The sequence below is a fragment of the Microtus oregoni genome, unplaced genomic scaffold (assembly GCF_018167655.1).
Source record: "Microtus oregoni isolate MIOR12 unplaced genomic scaffold, Mior012 000004F_ref0000308, whole genome shotgun sequence".
Classification (NCBI taxonomy): Eukaryota; Metazoa; Chordata; class Mammalia; order Rodentia; family Cricetidae; genus Microtus; species Microtus oregoni.
The window spans coordinates 31233752-31255470 of NW_024543063.1; the positions used below are offsets into that span (position 1 = coordinate 31233752).

A 21719-nucleotide genomic window follows, 5' to 3' on the forward strand; every position below is an offset into this window, starting at 1 on the left:
CGGATGCACTTAAGTAGGACAGGGACTGACTGGAGGTTTGATTATTTATACATTTCTTGGGGTACATTTTACCAGTGCATGTCTGTTGGATCCTCTAGAAGTGGAGTTAGGATGCTGGGAATAGAACCTGGATCCTCTGGAAGAGTACCGATGCTCTTAACTCATGAGTTATCTCTCTAGCCTCCAATTACTTTTTTTTTTTTTTTGGTTTTTCAAGACAGGGTTTCTCTGTAGCTTTAGAGGTTGTCCTGGAACTAGCTCTTGTAGACCAGGCTGGCCTCGAACTCAGAGATTCACCTACCTCTGCCTCCCAAGTGCTGGGATTAAAGGCGTGCGCCACTACCGCCTGGCTCCAGTTACTTTCAAAAAGGATTTACTCAATGTGTATTCTGCATGTGTGAATATGCCACACGTATGTGAACTCTTGAGAGGTCAGAAGAGGAGAGATCCTCTGGAGCTGGAATTAACAGGTATTTGTGAAACTGTCCGAGGTGGGTGAGAAACAAATCCTCGTTCTCTTGAGGGCCAGTAAGTGAGCCATCTCTCCAACCTTGATTCCTTGGTACTTTATGTTTTGAAACAGGGTCTCACTGTGTAGCACTAGCTGGCCTGGAACTCAAAATCCAGCCTGCCTCTGTCTCCTGAGTGCCGGAATTAAAGGCATACACCATCATACGCGACTACTTTATGTATTTTGAGACAATGCCCTATGTAGCTCAGACTGCTCTTGAATTCGAAATGTACCCAACAATAAACCTTGAGCTGCCTCAGCCACGGCAGCGTTGGGATTAAACCGGGTTCCGAATCCTCAGCTAGTTTTCAAACCAAATCTACTACCCAAATCATCATTAAACTTTTCTTTCCGCGTTCTGTACACTTAAACAGTAATTCACATGACTATGCGACTTCGCAGCCTGAGGTTCGTCATCTTCCCTCGGTTCTACGAACCCTCGCGGTGAAGTTTCTTGCGCTGGCGGAGCGAGGCGGTCGAAGAGCGGGGGTCTAAGGAAACCGACGGGCAGCGTCTGGAGCTCACCACATTCCGGTCGCTAACGTGGCTCTCGGTACTCAGAGGGAAGCGCTGGCCAAGAACGCGGGCGGGGGCCTGAGCTGCGTTCCTCCTCCGGTCCGCTCAAGCCACGTCTTCTCGAAGCACGCACGGACTCGCCGGCGACCTGAGACCGCGTGATGCAACACAAGGGCCGCCAGTCCAGCACACACCTACCCTTCCGGCTCCTTCGACAACAACCTTATTTCCAGACCGCGTTCTCGGCACTTCCGGCCCCTAGGAAGGCCAATCGTCGGTCCTCGTAGCGCAAGACCCGCCCCCTCGCAAGGGAGGACAGCCAATCTAGTCACCTTTTCCGCCTGCGTCGCCTCCAAATGGTTGCACAGTGTCGGCCAATCATTCCCGGGACGTCTTCCTAGTCCCGCCTTAGTCCCGTTACGGAAGCCGTCAGGCCGCCTGCGCCCTTTCACCCCAGGATCGCATTTCCTCCCCGACGTGACGTGAGCGGCCCTTGCCGCTCGGCTGGGCGGGCCAATGGTGGCGGCGGATACGGCGAGCCAATGGGCGGGAGCCTCTCATGCGGCCGGCGCCCGCCGCAGCCACCGCTGGGTCCTGGAGCCAGAGCCCGCCCGCGACAGAGCGCTATGGACCGAGGGCCCCAACCGGGGAGGCGCCGCGGCGGAGTCCGCGGCCAGACGCCCTCACAGTAGCGCCCGTGCGAGCGCCGCTGTCCCGCGTGAGCTCCTGCGCTCCGAGGGCGGACTTGCATCCCGCCGGCCCCGCACTCTCAGCAGCCCCACAGCCCGCGCGCCGCCGCCTTCCCGCCCGGGCCGCGAGGCCCGGGAAACGCGGCCGCGGGCTGCATGGGCAGCGCCCGCGCCCCGCCGCCGTTCTGCCGCGGAACCGCGTCGCCCTCGGAGCCGGGTGAGAGGCGCCGAGGACCTTGGGGGGTGGTGGTCGGGGCGGGCGCCGGGCGTTCCCTCGGCCTTGCGGCCTGCAGGCCTCCTCCGCTGCCCGACTCCGCGGGTGCCCTAAGGCGGGCCGGGCCCCGCGAGATGCTGCTCGGTGGGCCGCGGGGGTCCTGCGAGCGGCCATGAGGGTCTGAGGGCGGGCTCCGAGGCGAGCCTCGGGCCGTCCCAAGGGTTGGCGACCGTGAGGGGCTAAGGGAGGTCCCCGGGGCGGTCCGGGGTGGCTGTGAGGATCGAGGGCGGGCCTGGGTTGAGGGGCGGCGGTGGGTTAGTGGGTCTTGGGAAGCTGCGCGGGCGACGGCGGGCTCCCCGGAGTCCCTGGGGTCTGCAGTGGTGCGGGGCGCCGACCTCTGACCCTCGGGAGGGGCCCCGTCGCCGGGCTGGTGGTAGTTGTTATTCCCAGCGTCCCTATTATTATCGTGTTTTGAAATGGGAGCAGGCGGCCCTCGGGCTGCGAGCCGAGCCAGAGGGGGCGGGCGAACCGGGGACCTGGAGCTGCGGGGTGCGGAGGCGCGCAGGCCCGAGTGGGGGCAGGAATGCGGGGCGGCGGGGGGCGTCTGGGGGAGGGGAAGGCGGGACTGGGGGCGAGTGTGGGAGGAAAGCGGTGTAGGCGACGGCTGCAGAAGCAGCCCTTGGCCTCAAGGAACAATGTGAGACGTTGCTTGAAATGTTAATTTCCGTTCCTCATTTCATCATCCCCTGGCAAGGCGGTAGCTGTGTGTGTGTCTGAGTGTGAGTGCGGGTATGTTCGCGCCCGCGTGTGTGTACGTGTGTGCAGGGTTGGCCTTGCCACATGGATCCAGCCCCCATCACAGACGGATGTGCGGTTCAGTTCCGATGTATGTGGCTTCGTGTGGAGTCTTTTTTTTTTTTTCTTCTTTTTCTTAAGGCCTTGTCTTGACCTGGTGCTCCAGTAGGGTTTTCTGTTTTTGTTGTGTTTCTGGGAAGCTAGTCTAGTAAAGTCGCTTACAGGGGTTTTGGAAGTCTTGCGAAGGTTAATCTGGTCCTCAGGAAAGCTGTATGCTCTGAAGTCTCCTGGTTGCAAGTGTCTAGTGCTCATGTTTCATAGTAGCTTTTGCAGTCCTGGAAGTTTTACATCCACTTGGGAGAACTGTGGAGTTTTACAAATTTTCCGGTAGAAAAATCAGGTTTTGTGCCTATTTGGTGAGCTTCCTGTGATTCTTTCAATGCTGTCCCTAACGTTATATCAGTTGAACAAAAGTGCACCGTTTTTTAACGTAAAAACTTACTCAGGCTATTGGATCTTTAGGGGATGAGAAGACTTACTCAGTAAAACGTGTAGGTGATATGGGTTGTGGAAAAAGCTTTTGAAAGAGTTATTGTGTTATGTGTGTGAGATCCCGGTCAGTGGTGTAACTTGGATAGTTCCACGGGAGTCTCCAAGAATGTTACTTGTTGCCCTGAGACCTTTCTTTACTTGAACTGAAGACCTAGAGTTCTGTTTGTGTCTTTTGAAATGATTGCACAAATGCCCTGATGTCACTTTGCAACTATACTTACACAGAAAAATGCCTTGCTTAACTGTGGTTGTGACCCTTGAATTGGATCTCCATATAGCCGATGTTTCCTCCCCCACTCTCCATTCAGCTGTTGTTCTCCTTTCTGTAGTTTCACGCTTAAGCGCAGGATCTCATGCGATAGGCTGGCCATCCTGAATGGAATGGGATGGGAGGGAACAAAGGCCAAGTTGCTATGACATTTTTCTCTTCTTTGTGCTGCCTCTTGCGTTCCTTGAAAAAAGCAACCCAAAAGATACTGCTAAATTTGGTGATTTCAGGAGTGTTTATTTGTATTTTCCTCTCCTCTCCTTCCTGTGGTAAACAACGAATGACACAATTTACCAGAAGTTCTCTAAAAATGTCACCTAGTTTTGAATTCCTCATTTACAGTTCTAACTTTCTACCAGCCTTCTAACTTGGATTTCTCTGTTACATGCCTTTCTCTAGACTAGCCATGTTAATCATGCTGCTCTATCAGAGCCTTTCATCTCAGTAAACCAGATGGGCTACTCATGACTGGTGGCTGTCATGTTAGCTATAATTATAGTGTTGATTCAGTGACAAGAAGAATTTTCTACAAATAGAGTTAAAGAAACTATGCTGTTTGTACTTAAGAATATTTTTCTAGAAGCTTTGTGTGTGTGCCTTGGATACCTAAGTGGGTTTGACATAGTAAAATTATGTTCATCAAATATAAGAGGAGGGTTATTTTGCATATTGGCAGTGAGCCCATCATCAATTAAATAGTATAATTAGAAAGCATCAGTAAATGCTGGTTCAGAGAATAATCTGCATTTGTTGCCAAAATAAGTGTTTTGATCTGTCCATTACCCCATGTAAGTCCCTTCATCCCTCAAATGGTAAGTGTAATGGATGAGCTTCTCTTAATAGCAAGATATTTGCTAGCTAATAGGTGAAAATGATGATGCATCGCATGTCTGACCGCATGCTGTGACAGTTTATTACTGCTGTGTAGGCAGTGCTCTGAGACTGAACATGGCCCTTGTGATAACTTTAAACAAAAAATCGAATGAACTCAAATAACTAGGAGTTATTGTCTTGAAATGTTTTCAGTATGTGTTCTCATTTGAATTTCAAATGGAATTTCTGTCCAATTCAGCTTTCTCAGTTTTGTCTTAAAGCTATATGAAAGAGAGTGTCAGTCCTCAGCTCCGGAACTTGGGCAGTTGGGTAATTGGCATGGAAAGCCTTTTTAGGCTTAGGAGAGGATCTGCTTTAATGACTCCTTCATTAATTCCTATAGATATTTTTATTTCTAGGTGGCTTGTTTGTTTGATGGATATTTGTGGTATCTTATCTCTTAAGCTAGACTAGAATTCAGCTTTGTATTTAAATGGCTGTTTTGTTATTCTGTATTTTTAAAATTATCATTTAATTATCCTGTTCAGTTTTCCTTGTAGTTAATTTTTAAACACAGTTTTTTTTTTTTTTTTGGACAGTCTCAAGTAGTCCATGCTGTCCTTGAACTTCTTGTGTAGCAGAAGATAACCTTGGAATTCTCTCCTCTTAACCACCACCCAGTGCTAGGATGCTTCAGGCTTGTGCTACCACCCAGGGCTTCCTGAATACTAGGCAAGAGCTATATCAGTAGAGCTATGTACCCTGCCCCCCCCCCCCCCCCCCGATGGAAACTGGGCCGGGGAGAATGATTTTATTTCTATCTTAAATTTATTTTGCATATATATTTGTGTGTACATATGTGTGTACATTGGTGTTTTGCCTTCATGTGTGTCTGTGTGATGTCAGTTCCCCTGGAACTGGAATCATAGACAGCTGCGAGTTGCTATGTGGGTGCTGATTATTGAACCCAGACCCAGCCTGTATCATTTCTGTCATATTTAACACACACAGGGACTGGAGAGCTGGCTCAGTGGTTGAGAGCACTGACTGCTCTTCCAGAAGACCCGGATTCGATTCCCAGCAGCCACATAGCAGCTCACACCTGTCTGTGACTCCAGTTGCAGGGCTTCTGACACCCTTAGACAGACATACATGCAGGCAAGACACTGGTGAACATAAAATAAAAATAAATTATATAAATATGGTAGAACTACAAATACTGTTTTTATGATAAGCATCAAAATGATTATTGTGAGCTGGAGCATGTTTCTAATCCCAGTATGGGGAGGGGGGGGAGTAGGGTCAGGAGAATTAGGAGTTCAGGGTCATTCATGGTTGGCTACATAGCAAGTTACAGATTAGCCTGAGCTACTCAAGATTTTGTCTCAGAAAACCAAAAACCAGGACTGGTGAGATGGCTCATCTGGTAAAGTACTTGCTGCCAAATCTGATGACCTGACTTTGATTTCCCCTACATGGATGAGAGAACTGATGCCCTCAAGTTTTCCTTTGACTTTTGTATGCATCTAATGACACAGGCTCACAAAGTAAAAGAAAAACCCAAACTCTTAAACCCCACTCCACAAAAACAGTAGCAACAACAAAGATACAACCTTGACAAGCTTCTGCCGAGATTCCTGGTCCTGTCACTCTTACGAATGGGTACCACAGGGCAGTGGCGCAGGCCTTTAATCCCAGCACTTTGGAGGCAGAGGCAGGGGGATCTCTGAGTTTGAGGCCAGCCTGGCCTACAAAGTGAGTTCCAGGACAGCCAGGGCTGTTACATAGAGAAACCCTGTCTCAAAAACCAAAAAACAATGGCCTTTTGATTTCTAGATTGTATTTCATACCTTATACTTGGGCTTTGACATACTGATATGCCTTCCTCCTTCCTTGGGTTTTAGTTCAGTATTACTTCCTCATAATAAATTTTTTCCTTTCTCTCTCTCTCTCTCTCTCTCTCTCTCTGTCTCTCTGTCTCTCTCTGTCTCTCTCTGTCTCTCTCTGTCTCTGTCTCTCTCTCTCTCCCTCTCTCTCTCCCTCTCTTCCCTCCCTCCCCCTTTCTCTTTTTGTTAAGACAAGGTCTCCTGTACATCTATTCTAGTCTTAGTGTAGTAGAGACTGACCTTGAATTTCTGATCTTCTTGCTTCTAGAGTACTAGGGTGACTGGTGTGTACTCACTGCCACACCCTGCTTATTCCAAGCGAGGGATTAAGCCCAGGGCATCTTGCAAGCAATGGAAACAGTTTCTTGATTGAACTATAATATATTCCTAGGTCCTCCCAGTCTAGCCCCACCTCTTTTTTTCCCTTGAGACAGGGTTTCTCTGTGTAGCTCTGGCTGTCGTCCTGGAACTCACAGAGATCCTCTGCCTCCCAAGTACTGGAATTAAAGTCGTGTGCTACAACCACCACCCAGCTAGACAGGGTCTGTTTTTAACTGACTATGTAACTGAGGACTATCTTATTTTTTTATTTTTTCATTTTTAAAATTACATTTATTTATTTGTGTGGTATCCAAGGATCCTTGAACCCTGATCCTTCTGTCTCAACCATCTAAGTGGTGAGATATTAGGCCTGGTTGTTACTGAAACTTCTTAATCAGCACTCCCAAGGGAAGTGTACCCCTACTTTGTTACAGACACAAAGAACTTAACACAAATAAAATTTATCAACTATCTTATACTTTGTTTGATGTGTTGTCCCTGTCTTTTTTCTTTCTCCAGAGATAATGTTGTATGCTTTAATAAAGATAAAGATGATCTCACTGGTAACATTGGACCAGCCCTGGGTGTTACAGGAGAGTCATCGAATCGGTTTGACAAATATTTGTGGAATTGTTTAAAGCAACAGTTCTCAAACTGTGGGTCGATACAGGAGTCCAATGACCTTCTCAACCTTCTCACTGGGTTGCTTAAGACAGTCCGAAAACACAGATATTTACATGATTCATAATAGTAGCAAAATTGCAGTTATGAAGTAGCAATGAAAATAACTTCATGGTTAAGAGTCACTGCAACATGAGGATTATTAAAAGATCAATGCAATATTAGGAAGAATGAGAACCACTGGTTTAAAGCCTGTATCTGAATAATTTTGACTGGAGAAATTGATTGACTAGAAATTCTACCATGTGTCGCTTCCCTATTAGTCTTCATTACAAATTTGCCTTTTGGAGTTTAGTTGAAGGTGTGGGACATGGCTTTCACAATTGGTATAGAATAAGAGAAAGACAGGTTATTGTTTTGTGGGAAGAAAATTACTTTCTGTGAAAGAAATTTTAGTGGGATTTACTTTCAGGCAAAAAGAAAAGTCTACAAGAAGTTTTTACTCTGATTTCCACGCCCTTCCTGTTAGGTCCCAGTGTTGTGGTTTGGTGGAGTCTGAGGCTAGGCAGTGTGTATGAAGTTACTGTTGTTGCTCATGGGGAAGAAGTGTTTTACCTGTGGTGAGCACCTTCTCCCTAAAGGCAGCACGAATAATGGTTTACTGTCATAGTGGGGTCCTGTGAAAACTTCAGCCTTCTGTGAGATAAGCTCTTTGGGCCTTGTGTGGTAGTGAACACCTTTAATTCAGCAGGGGAATCTTTGAGTTCTAGGCCAGCCAGAGCTAACAGTGAGGTCTTACTTCAGAACAAGCAAGTAAACACCTCTTTCCCCAAACTTTTTTTGGAGGGAACTATACCAAAGTGGAGTTGCATGTTTTTGTTTTCCCTTGTAGACCTAGGTTTTCTCCCTTTCTTTTTGAGACAGAGTCTCAAAGGCGTGCACCATCATTGCCCAGTAGTTGACTTTTTATTAAGAAAACAAAAACATTAACATTTTGACTATTTACACAATGTTTTTACATTTTAAGGTTACTTAAGATTGCACAAAATATTTCTGCTCTTAAAATTTGAAAAATGAGCCAGCGTTGGTGGCGCATGCCTTTAATCCCAGCACTGGGGAGGCAGAGGCAGGCGGATCTCTGTGAGTTCGAGGCCAACCTGGTCTACAAGAGCTAGTTCCAGGACAGGAACCAAAAGCTACGGAGAAACCCTGTCTCGAAAAATCCAAAAAAAAATAAAAAATTTGAAAAATGATCTTGGGCTGGGGAGTATAGCTTAGTTGTTTGTAGCTTGCCTGGTCTCTCTCTCTCTCTCTCTCTCTCTCTCTCTTAATTAATTTTTTATTTTATGTGTATTGGTGTTTTGCCATGAGCGTTGGGTCCCCTCAAACTGGAATTGCAGACAGTTGTGAGCTGCCATGTGGGTGCTGGGAATTAAACCGGTTTCTCTGAAGAATGGTCAGTCCTCTTAACCATTGAGCCATCTTTCCAGCCTCTTGCCTGGTCTGCTCCTTTTTTTTTTTTTTTTTTTGAGGCAGGGTTTCTCTGTGTAGCTTTGGAGCCTCTCCTGAAACACTCTATGTGGACCAAGCTGGCTTTGAACTCACAGAGATCACATGCCTCTGCCTCCTGAGTACAGGGATTACAGGCATGTGCCACCATCACCCAGCTTTCCTGGTCTCTTAATTGTTAGGAGTTCCATACTCCCTCCCCAAAAAGTGATGTTAGGAAAGGATAAAATTGAAATTTAATTTGTAAATGTTTAATAACTGATACCAGATTTTCATCTAAAATAAAGCAAACAGTTCTGTTTTTTCCCTTCAAAAGCTGGAAGAGAAGTACTGAGGAGCTTTATTTCTTTTTTTTTTTTTTGGTTTTTCGAGTCAGGGTTTCTCTGTGGTTTTGGAGCCTGTCCTGGAACTAGCTCTTGTAGACCAGGCTGGTCTCGAACTCACAGAGATCCGCCTGCCTCTGCCTCCCGAGTGCTGGGATTAAAGGCGTGCGCCACCACCGCCCGGCTGGAGCTTTATTTCTTATTCTTGATAGTTTAAGGGGCTGAAGAAATGGCCCAATAGTTAAGAACATTGGCTGTTCTTATAGAGGACCCACTTTCCTTTCTCAGTATCCACATGGTGACTTACAAGCACCCATAACCACAATTCCAGGAGATTGGATTCCCTCTTCTTTCTTTCCTTGAAAGGCACCAGACCAGGCACACAAATGTTGCACATTGATACATGCAGGTAAGCTACTCGTAAACAAAAAATAAAAATAAATTGACTAAAAAAAGCTGTCAGTTTTCCATTGCCTTGTATATGCTATGTAAGCGCTCTACCACTGAATTACACCCCCAGCTCACTTGACCATGTTTCTAAATGTGGTTTTTACATCCTGTAAAACAGGAAATAAAAGACCTACAAAACCCAAAAGCAACACTTTTGAAAGAATTAACTGAGAAAAATTTTCACTGGGGGTAAGAACAGTAGCTGCCCTTGCAGAGGACCCATGTTTGTTTGTTTGTTTCTTTTTTTTTTCCCAAGACAGGGTTTCTCTAGCTTTGGAGACTTTCCTGGAACTAGCTCTTGTAGACCAGGCTGGTCTTGAACTCACAGAGATCCGCATGCCTCTGCCTCCCGAGTGCTGGGATTAAAGGCGTGCGCCACCATTGCCCAGCTTGGATTTTGTTTCATTTCTTTTCTTTCTTTCTTTCTTTCTTTCTTTCTTTCTTTCTTTCTTTTTTGAGGACCCATGTTTGATTCCCAGCACCTGCATAGTGGCTCACAAATGTTCCAGGGGATCTCATCTTTTGTCTCTCCACAGATATGTGACTAGGCACCAGGCATACATTTTTGTGCACAGATTTCCTGGCAAAACACACACACACACACACACACACACATAATTTATGTATATGGGTGTTCTATCTGCATATATACTTGCACACCAGAGAGGGTAGGTATCAGATCCCATGGAAATAGTTATAGGTAGTTGTGAACTACTATGTGAATACTGGGAATTGAACTCAGGACCTATGGAAGAACAGCCAGTGCTCTGTGTAATGTATAAGAAGTCACTAATGTGGAGGTTAATTAAAGGATATACATAACAGCAAAACCACCTTTCTGGTTGGTTTATAGAAGAAACTTTGAATTTTTCAGGATCCTGAGAAATATATTGACAACTTTCTTTGCTGTTATTCTATAACCTCAAAGGTTGGTAACAATTTTAAGGTTGTAGCCTTTGTAAATATCTTTAGATTTATGTTTTCTTGCCCCCAAACTTTTAATTTTTTTATAGTTGTCCATCCATCCATTCATTCATACTCTTATGTGGTAAGAGTGGTTTGAGACAGGTCTGACTGTCCTGGAACTTGCTATGTAGACAAGACTGGCCTTGAACTCCGCCTTATGCCTTCCCGAGTTTATTATATGTACCAGTAATGTGCTTTTGTTTGTTTTTGGTGATTCTGGGCCACTGTTGTTGTGATGTAATGTATGTGAGTTCAGGTAATAATGGTTATGAGCCACTGTACATGGGTGCTGAGATTGAACTCAAGTCCTCTGGAAGAGCAGTGTGTTTGTACTGTGCTGAATCATCTCCCCAACTCCCTTCTTAAAAATTTTAGGACATTAAGTTGTTTGTTTGTTTTTTCTTAAAAAAAAAAAAGTCTGGGTTGTTGAGGCAGTGCTTGAATTTTGCAGCCCTTTGTCTTAGTCTCTTGAGTTATGGGATTACAGACTTGTACCACTAGGCTCCAGTCAGCATCTTCTTACAGAAGTTCCTTCATAGGGGGGCTGGAGAGATGGCTCAGTGGTTAAGAGCATTGCCTGTTCTTCCAAAGGTCCTGAGTTCAATTCCCAGCAACCACACGGTGGCTCACAACCATCTGTAATGGGGTCTGGTGCCCTCTTCTGGCCTACAGGCACACAGACAGAATATTGTGTACATAATAAGTAAATAAATAAATATATAAAAAAAGAAGTTCCTTCATAGTACACAACTTTGATTTGTATCTTTTCATATGAAACTTTATTATTATTACTATTATTATTATTATTTTTTTTTAAATATTTATTTATTTATTATGTATACAATATTCTGCTTGTGTGTATGTCTGCAGGCCAGAAGAGGGCACCAGATCTCATTACAGATGGTTGTGAGCCACCATGTGGTTGCCGGGAATTGAACTCAGGACCTTTGAAAGAGCAGGCAATGCTCTTAACCCTTGAGCCATCTCTCCAGCCCCCTATTATTATTATTTTTAAAGACAAGGTTTCTCTGTAGCCCTGACTGTCCTTAAAGCTGTTCTGTAGATCAGGCTGGCTCCAAACTTAGAGAGTCACCTGCCTCTGTCTCTCAAGTGCTGGGATTATAGGCGTGCACCACTGCTCGGCAAGCGTTTTTTTTTTTTTATTGGATTTATTTCTGGGTTTGTGTTTTATGTATGTGTGGGTGCATATATACCATAGCACATGTGTGAACTACAGAGGACAACTTGCAGGAACAATTCTTCTACCGTGTGGATCCTGGGAATTGAACTCAGATACTCAGACTTGGTGGCAAGCACTTTTATCCACTTGAGCCACCTCATTAGCCCTCAGTGTGAAACTTAGGTAATTGGTCTGTCTTCCCTTAACAGCTTAATTAATTTAAACAAATATCATGAATGAGATTACATATAGAGTACCTTTATATACAAAGCAGTTATTCCTGGTTCCAATAAATTTGCATTATCCTTTTCCCTTTTCGGTAATGGGGGTTGAACCAAGGGCCTTGTGGTCAAGTGTTCTGCTTTGCTTCTGAGGTTCATCCTTAGCTGCGGTACCTACTTTTTTCATTTGAATTTTGAGACAAGGTCCCAAAACTGTAGAGCAGGCTGGCCTCAGACTCACAGTGCCTGTCCTGCTGCGACTAAAGATGTGTCACTACACTTGGTTGAGGTGCTGGGCTTTCAAAAGATTTTTTTCTTTTTTTGGTGGTACTGTATATTGAACTCAGGGCATATTTTACTTCTCTCAGTTCTCTATTTTTGCCTCTTTCGTGTGTGTGTGTGTGTGTGTGTGTGTATGTGTGTGTGTGTGTTTTGGTTTTTCAAGATAGAGTTTCTTAGCGGGGGTTGGGGTGGGGTGGTGGCGCACACCTTTAATCCCAGCACTCGGGAGGCAGAGGCAGGAGGATCTTTGTGAGTTCGAGACCAGCCTGGTCTACAGAGCTAGTTCCAGGACAGGCTCCAAAGCCACAGAGAAACCCTGCCTCAAAAGACCCAAAAAAAAAAAAAAAAGATAGAGTTTCTTTGTAGCTTTTTGGAGCCTGTCCTGGAACTCCCTCTATAGACCAGGTTGACATCAAACTCACAGAGATCTGGGTTTGCCTCTGCTTCCTGAGTGTTGGAATTAAAGGCGTGCACCACCACCAGCAGTTCAGCCTTTTTGTGTTTTTTAAGCAATGTCTATGTATCCCTGACTGGGCTCAAAACTTTGATTGTAGATACTTTGAACTTTTTTTTTTTTGGTTTTTCGAGACAGGATTTCTCTGTGGTTTTGGAGCCTGTCCTGGAACTAGCTCTTGTAGACCAGGCTGGTCTCGAACTCACAGAGATCCGCCTGCCTCTGCCTCCTGAGTGCTGGGATTAAAGGCGTGCACCACCACCGCCCGGCGATTTGAACTTCTGATCCTCCTGCCTACCTCCACTTCAGGAGTACTGGGATTATAGACATTCACTAACATGCCTAGTTTGCCTAGTTTCTGTAGTACTGGGAATTAAACCCAGAGTGTCATGCATAGGAAAGTACTAACTGACCAACTAAGCTATATCCCAGCTCTAATAATACCCCCCTCTTTTATTTTTCTATGGTTTATTTAACTTCATTTTATGTGCATTGGTGTGAAGGTGTCAGATCCCTGGAACTGGATTTTCAGACAGTTGTGAACTGCTATGTGGGTGCTGGGAATTGAACCCGGGTCCTCGGGAAGAGCAGTCAGTGCTCTTAACCGCTGAGCCATTCCCCCCCCCCCCCCCTTATTTTTTTTTGAGGCAGAGTGTCTTCTACATAATCCTGGCTGCCCTGGAGCTCACTATGTAGACCAGGCTGGTCTTGTATTCACAGAGATTTACCTTTTTTAAGGAAGAAAAGGTTTAGTTTATGGTTGAGAGTTCATAATGTTAACTAGGCATGCCATGATAGGATCAGGAAGCAGAGAGATTGTTCATATGCAGTAAGAAGAGAGAGAAAAATAAACAGGAAGTGGGGTGAGAGAGGTTATATAGACTCTCAAAATCTGTCTCTAGTGACGTGCTTCCTTCAGCAAGATTAAACCTCAAGGTTCCATAACCTCCCTAACGGCATGGCTAACTTGTAACTGAGGGTTCAGATTCATGAGCCTGTGAAAGACATTTCTCATTTAAACCACTATAGGGTCCATTGTTGAATAGTCTGATAATGAGGGTGATTTTGAAAGATGTACTTTTTTTGGGTTTGTTTTGTTTTGGTTTTTGAGACAGCTCTGGCTGGCCTGGAGCTCACTCTGTAGACCAGGCTGGCCTCAAAGTCACAGATTTCACAGAGATCCTCCTGTCTCTGCCTCCCGAGTGCTGGGATTTAAAGGCGTGCACCTCCACTGCCTGGCTGAAAGGTCTACTTTTAAAAAGGCTTATGTAAGTCTGAGAAAATATTATGGGATGTAATATTTTATGCAAAAAGCATTTAATCCATTTAATCAGACTAAATTTAAGAGTGAACAGGTTTTTTTTTGTTTTTTTGTTTATTGAGACAGAGTTTCTCCTTGTGACTGTGTTGGTTGTCCTGGAACTGACCAGACTGGTCTTGAACTCTGTCAGGGCCCCGAGTCTTGCTTAGCATAACTGCAGGTGAGGTAATAAAGGAGAACAGAAGTACAAGGAGGGAGATGATCTGAGATGCCTCTTGGACACCTGAAACTGTGGGCAGTATTGAAACATTACGATAATATTGACCCCTATATTTGCTATGTGTTTTCTGATGTCACTTTTCACTGAAAGGCAGCACTTCATGGCTCTCTGGTATGTCTGGATGGCAAGAATCACTTTTGGGTGATTGGGCATTCATTGCTAAGGAAGAGTGTTTGTTTGTTTTCCAAGACATGCTTTCTTTCTCTGTGTAACAGTCCCAGCTGTTCTAGGACTCATTTTTGTAGACCAGGTTGGCCTCTAACTCAAAGAGATCTGCCTGGCTCTGCCTCCTGAGTTGGGATCAAAGGCATGAGCCACCACCACTCCTGACTTGTTGTCTTTTCTCAGTGTAGCCTTAGTTGGCCTGGAACTTGTTATGTAGAACAGGCTGTTCTCAAACCCATCCATGTCCACCTTTCTCTGCCTCCTGAGTGCTGAAATTGAAGGCATGTGTCATGGCCACGCCCAGCCAAATAACAGTTTTGAAACAGACTGTGGTGTTGACACTTAAGTTAGTGGTGGACCCAGGATGATTCAGTTCCTTAGGCGTGCAGGCAGGCAGAAATAGCATTATACATTTTTATCCTATATTTTGAAATTGATTGATTGATTGATTGATTGACTGACTGACAAGGTCTCTCTATGTAGTTCTTCCTATCCTGGAACTCAATATGTAGACTAGGCTGACTTGGAACTCAGATCTGGCTGCTTCTTCTGCCTCTGGATTTTTCAGAGAGAATATGCTTTTTTGTGGTTATCTAATCTAGCACTGCTGTCCTACTAGATTGGATTGGATTTAAAAACTCCCGAGTCTTGTTTCACCCGAGTTCTGATACAGTGGGGATGGAGAGGAAACGCCCTGGAGACAAGCTGTCCTGCGTCCCCTCCCCCGCAAAGCAAGCTGGCTCATTTTTCTTGCACAGGAATGCCTTTGAGGGTTATGTTTTTAGTGAGTGAAATTAAATAAAAAATGCTTTAAGACAAGTGGGCTATCAAAGCTGTTTGGTTTTGAAGTCTTTGCAGCTGGAGCTGAAATTAGTTCTCCCTGGGCTGTTAAGATGAAAAGAAACCTGTCTCCATCTTCAGACTCTGAGACCAGAGTTGTCTAAGACCCAAAATATTATGGAACATTCTTATTTGGTTTTTCAAGACGGGGTTTCTCTGTAGGTTTGGAGCCTGTCCTGGAACTCACTTTGTAGACTAGACTGGCCTCAAACTCAATGGAGATCTGCCTGTCTCTGCCTCCTGAGTGCTGGGATTAAAGACATGCGCCACCACTGCCCAATATGGGACATTCTTAAATAATAGACTCAGGAAATTATATATGTAATATTGTGATACAAAGCTTTACTTTTGAAAATGGAACCTCTTCCTGGGGAAAACTAGAAAGAAAATTGTGGGTGTGAAGTGGGAGTGGTGAAGATTTGTAGCAAATTGAGTAATTTATTGGTGATATGTTTCCTTTGTGTGTAGCCTATCATATGGGTGTTACTTCCAACTCATATTTACATCAAAAGTGACTTATCCAAATTGGGTATAATGGTTCATGCCTGCAATCCCAGTACTTGGGGAGGCTGAGGCTCCTGGGAGGTTTGCCAAGAGTTTTGGGTCCCTCAGCAATAAAAGAAACAAACAGGTACTGAGGTGTTCTAGTGAGTAGATGGAGAGCTAGAATTGGAACTCATGTCCTTTATCAACAGGATATATTTTAGACTTCCTATGTAGATATTTGTCATTGGTGACTAAGTTCGCTTGTACTTATGTGAATGCAGCTATCACCTAAAAAGATGTGGAGGTGATAGAAAAGTCACACAGAACTTGAGCCTAGATGGTTAGTGAGTAGGGGCACTTAGTATTAAGCGTGATAACCTGAGTTCAATCCATGAGAGCCACAGGATTGAAGAAGAGAACTGACTGCCGCAGGTTGTCTTCTAACAGCCAGATGTGGACCTTGTCACTGACTTCCCCTCCCCAGTATGTTTAACAAAAAAGAAATAGAGAAAATCATCAGATGAGAATCAGGTTCCAAATTCACAATTTGACTCAGGTTTAGCATATGACTCAGAGAAGTATTTTCTCACTATGAATAGTTGATACTGGTGTTAATCCCTTCTCCCTCCCCACTTTCTATCTCTTCTAGGGGTTTATGCTGTAGTACCGAGCCTTAGCCTTTTACTTTGAATAAGGGTTTTATCTACTAAAATGCTGAGACCTTGAACTTCTTAGCCAAAGGCTTGTACTACCCTGGCTAGCCTGATACTAAGTCCCATTTCTGAGTATATTTTATGCTTGTTTGTGTCGATCAACATTAATAATCCAGGGAAATAACTTTTTTGGTCTCTTAAATTTTTTTTTTGGTGTGTGTGTTGTTTGGTTTCTCTGTAGTTTTGGAGCCTGTCCTGGAACTAGCTCTTGTAGACCAGGCTGGCCTCGAACTCCCAGAGATCCGCCTGCCTCTGCCTCCCGATTGCTGGGATTAAAGGCATGTGCCACCACCGCCCAGCTGCTTTGAGGTGTTTTTATATCTGATATTATTGGTTATGTGGAGGAGGTTAAGTGTCCCTGTAATTAATTTTCTTCTAGTGATGTTACCCTATTCTCAGCTGATTACCTGCCACTTCAGTACTGGTTTTCAAGGGACTTGAAGTGATGGGACTGCTACTCTGGGAACAAGGGGGACCCACTGGGCCCACTGTACATACAGTTAACAAAGGTTATGTGGCCATTTATTGTTCAAGTAGCTGATAAGTCCATAGAACTTTTGTATGGTCTAATTCTTGAAAACCTTTGAAATATTCAAGATTTCATTCTTTTGAGTGCCAGGCTTGGTGGCACATATCTCTTTAATCCTAGTACTTGAAAGACTGAGTTAGGAGAATTAGGAATTCTAGACCAGCCTGCCCTACAGAGTGAGATTTTGATTTGATTTTGTTTTGTTTTGATTTTGTTTATTTGAATTTATTTATTTTAATAGTTTAAGCACATTAGAATAATTGTTTTTAGATTTATTTTATTTTATGAAAGTGTTTTGCCTGAATTTATGTTTGTGCATCACATGTGTACCTGGTACCCAAGGAAGTCAGAAGAGGATGTCAGATTTCCCTGTAACAGATGGTTGTGAATCACCATGTGGGCATAGGCAACAGAAACCAGGTTCTCTGCAAAAGCAACAAACACTCTTAATTGCTGAACCATCTCTCTGGCTTCTTTAATTATTTTTAATTAGTTACATTAAAAAATATTTATTTATTATGTATATAATATTCTGTGTGTGTGTGTGTGTCTGTGTCTGCAGGCCAGAAGAGGGCACCAAACCTCATTATAGATGGTTGTGAGCCACCATGTGGTTGCTGGGAATTGAACTCATGACCTTTGGTAGAGCAGGTAATATTTCTTAACCACTGAGCCATCTCTCCAGCCCTAGTTACATTTTTGAGATAGGGTTTTTAATGTCTCTTAGACTGGCCTCAGTCTCCATGTGTAGCCAGCGGTGACCTTGAATTTCTGATTTTCCCAAGTGCTTTAATTGCATGAATATATTAGTATGCATGGCTTTATGCAATGCTGGGGATTGAACCTAGGGTTTTATGCATGGTAGGTAAGAATTCTACCAGTTGAGCTACATTCCCAGTCTTTTTTTTTTTTTTTTTTGAAAAATTTTTTTTGAGTAAGTTTTGTATGTATGTATGTATGTATGTGTGTATGGGTTTTCTGTCTGCATGTTCTTCCACTTGCCAGCGGAGGGCATTTGATCCCATTATAGATGGTTTTTGGGAATTGAACTCAACCTCTGGAAGAGTAATCAGTGCTCCTAACCGCTGAGACATCTCTTCCAGCCTCCCCTCTCCCCACTGTTTTTTGAGACAGAGTTTCACTTCGAAACTTATGCTGGTCTTGTGAACTCATTCCAATCTCAGGTTGTCTTCAGACTTGTTCTAGTCCTGACACAGTTTCCCCAATTGCTGACATTACAGCTATCATCCATTACATTAGCTGAGACATAAACATAAGGCTTATGTTGTTAAAAACAAGCATAGCTCCCAATACCCCAAAACAATGTCTCATTGTTGAGGTATGCTTCATTGATATTAGAGTTATGGTAATAATAAACTCAGAAGTATTTTTTTTAAAGATTTATTTATTTATTATGTATACAACATTCTGCCTCCATGTATGCCTGCACGCCAGAGGAGGGCGTCAGATCTCATTACAGATGGTTGTCAGCCACCATGTGGTTGCTGGGAATCGAACTCAGGACCTCTGGAAGAGCAGCCAGTGCTCTTAACCACTGAGCCATCTCTCCAGCCCCCTCAGAAGTATTTCTGAGAGACTCATTGTGACTGCCACTGGGAATGACTGCAATTGTAGCGCTACTAGGGCAGCAGACAGCTGCTTTTACCAGGGAAAGTTTGGACAGCGTGTGGAGCGAAGGGCACTCTCATACTGGTTATGGCCACTTGGGAACACCTTTGTCCTCTTTTTTTTTTTTTTTTGGATAGGGTTTCTTTGTCGTTTTGGAGCCTTTCTGGAACTCACTCTGTAGCCAGGCTGGCCGCGAACTCACAGATCTGCCAGCCTCTGTTTTCTGAGTGCTGGGATTGAAGGAGTATGCCACCACCACCAGGCTTGTACACTGTTTTTGTGAGTAGAACATTCAGTGAGAATGTCCAAGCGTGATATGGAAACTTCAGGGTTATTAGCAAAGTAGGCATTTCCTTTCTTTGGAATAGAATATTATACATACATTCCCTCCCTCCCTTCCTTCCTTCATTGTAAAAGAACAATCATCTCCCAACAGTATGGTTTTAGGTACCCTCTAGTTTTCACCTGCCGTTCTTTTAATTGTTTCATTCAGTGTGTGTGCTAGGATTATAGTTTATATGTGCATTCCTTCCTGTTTCTCAGACCTTTGTTGAATCTGGGTCTTGAATACCATAGGGAGGTGATGGCTTTTTAATCCCAGTTTTAGGGACGCAGAGGCAAGAAGATTGATAGCTGGACACCAGCCCAGCCTAGGATATACATAGCAAGTTCCAGGCCATTCTGATTACAGAGTGAAACCTGTTACATGCACAGCCCACAAGCCCAAACCGTGATGTTTCTGTGGTCTGCTCTGGCTGTCCCTAAAGGACCTGTTGTTTTGCTGTTTCTCAAGTCCAGTAGGTGTTGTGTCTTTGTTGTGCCTTTGTGCCTCCCCTCCCCCATCCTACTTTTTTTTTTTTTGTTTTTTTTGGATAGGTTTTTATGTAGCCCAGTCTGATATGGATAATATGGAATTTGAAAGCTTGACAGGCAGTAGAGGTTGACCTTGAACCTCCCAAGTGCCCCTGCGATTACAAAGAGGTGCCAATATGCTCTGTTCTGCTCTCCTTCCTTCTCCCACTCTGCCCTCTCACTCTTGACTCTCTTAAAGAAGAAAGTCATCTCCAACCTCTTTTCCTTCTTCAAGTTGGACTGAACTTGAGCTGATAGGATTGATGGGATCCTTCTGCCTCCCCAGTGCTAGGTTTATAGATATGTGCCACTATACCTGGTTTGACCTTTGTCTAGTATTTATTGTTACTTTTTTTTTGGTCTTTTTTGTTGTTGGTCCCCCCCCCCCCATCCCCCCACAGGGTTTCTTTGTGTAACAGCCGTGACTATCCTGGAACTTGCTCTGTAGATCAGACTGGCCTCGAACTTGCAGACCAGCAAGTTCTCTGCCTCCCGAGTTCTGGGATTAAAGGCATAAGCCAGCACTGCCTGGCTGATAGTTTGCTTTCTCAGCCTTTGTTTAAAGTAACTCACCTTGTAAATATGAAGTACAAAATTGGTTTATTAATAATTTTCACAATACGCCAGTGTTTTCTTTTTATTTGATCTTACTTAAAACCTTTTTTTTTCAAAGCCTTTTGTAAATGAAGGATACAGTATTAGGTTTAATTTTAAGATTTGTCAGTGCTATTTAATATTTCAAGAACTCTCACTGTAAAACCTATTTTCTGTCATATCCAGACAGGTCCGTCACCAGCACTCTGAAAACTTGAAGAACAAAACATATGTACTTTGAGGTCAGAGATTGATGACTTGGTTATATTGCTCCATAATTTCTTCACCACTCTGACATTCCATCAAGGTCGGATTTCCAGTGGAGAGTGCTTGATGGTAGCCTTGGTCAAGCATACTATTTCCTCATTCCCAGAACTAGACTGTGTTTTAGAGAAATGGTGTCTTTAGAGGCAGTAGGAATAGCAGGGCTGTTTCTCAGACAACCTAGGAGGTCCCCTCCAGCTACTTTTTGTACCTTCTGACACCACTCTTTGATTTTTTTCAAGACAGGGTTTCTCTGTGTAATAGCTTTGGTTGTCCTGGAACTCTCTCTGTAGACAGACTGGCCTTGAACTCAGAGACCCACCTGCTTCTGTCTTTCAAGTGCTGGGATTAAAGGTGTGAACCACCACTGCCCAGTTAATTGTCATTTTAGAAAGTTTTTTAAAAAACAACTTTAAAAATTATGTTTAGTCTTGTATACTTGTATGTATTGTGATCAGAGGACAGCTTTGCATCTGATGAATCCTGAGGATTGATTGACTTTAGGGTATCAGACTTACCTGCAGTTACTTTTACTTACTGAGTCATCTTTCTGACTCTGAAAAGTGAAGCTTTGATGGTAGCCACATAATTTTAAATGCTATAGCAAGATAGACTTGAGAACAGTACAAATACTTGAGTCAAGTTGCAGGTCTGACATGTTCACACGCACTTTTACTTATTTTTAGCATTTTAGTAATAAAAATACTGGAGAAATGTTTCCATAGTGCTTTTATACTTCATGTTGGTTTCTTAGTTAAAAGTTCATGTTAGGTAAGACCATGGTGAGACCAAAGACAGTCTTGTTACTGCTGTTTCTCTTTTTCTTTTAATTTTCTTTTTGTAGTACTGGGGATTGAAATTTGGGGCCATGCATATTCTTAGTCCATTGAGTTAAAACACTAGCTCTCTGTTGTCTTCCCTCTTTTTATATCTCTCTATTCCTTCCTTTCTTTCTTTGTTCTTCTTTTTTTTTTTTTTTAAATTTGAGACAGGGTCTCACTATGTAGTAATAGCTGACCTGGAATTCGACGTGTGGGCCAGGCTGGCCTTGAAATCACGGTGATCCACTTCTGCCTCCCAGGTGCCCAAGATTAAAGACATGCAATACCACACCCTGACTCATACTGTTTCTAAACACTTTATTTGTAGATGTTCGTTCATGAAATAGGCTTCTACCCAATACCCCCACTCCTTCAAGTGTCATGTATTTCAACAAGTTACTACATCTTGTATTCTAGTCTGTGCATGCCTATAAATGTTTGTTACATGTTTTGAAATATTGTGAGATGAGTGCCAGAATAATTTTGAAGCCAAGAGGATGACTTCCACACCTCGACGCCTGTTGTGACTCAGGGACAATAAGAGGCTAGCAAGGAGAGCACCTGTAGGCATTATAGGGAATTCCAGACTGAGCTAAAAACACGTTAAGTTTGGGGATATGGCTTAGTGATAGAGTACTTATGTAGCATATTCAAGATTCTAGATTTAGTTCCCAGTACTACAAAATATAATAACTAAAAGCAAAAAAGTCCCAC

At 43.8% G+C, this 21719-nt stretch overlaps 2 protein-coding genes across 5 annotated transcripts in view; one reads left to right on the plus strand and one right to left on the minus strand.

Moving 5' to 3' along the window:
• Positions 1 to 1570: 1570 nt before the first annotated feature.
• Positions 1571 to 21719, plus strand: part of Ankrd11 (ankyrin repeat domain 11) — a 171850-nt gene continuing 151701 nt past the window's right edge. For 2 of the 4 annotated variants that reach the window (XM_041649727.1, XM_041649726.1), the window contains exon 1: positions 1571 to 1933. The gene's annotated coding sequence lies outside the window, so the exon portion shown is untranslated. The remainder of the gene's footprint in view (positions 1934 to 21719) is intronic. The other 2 variants (XM_041649725.1, XM_041649724.1) reach the window with 1 other exon arrangement.
• Positions 1797 to 3648, minus strand: LOC121447321 (basic salivary proline-rich protein 1-like). Its single transcript, XM_041650522.1, has 2 exons — positions 3499 to 3648; positions 1797 to 2594 (listed from the first exon to the last, which is right to left on the minus strand). The coding sequence occupies exons 1-2, from the start codon at positions 3646 to 3648 to the stop codon at positions 1797 to 1799; spliced, it is 948 nt and encodes a 315-aa protein (XP_041506456.1).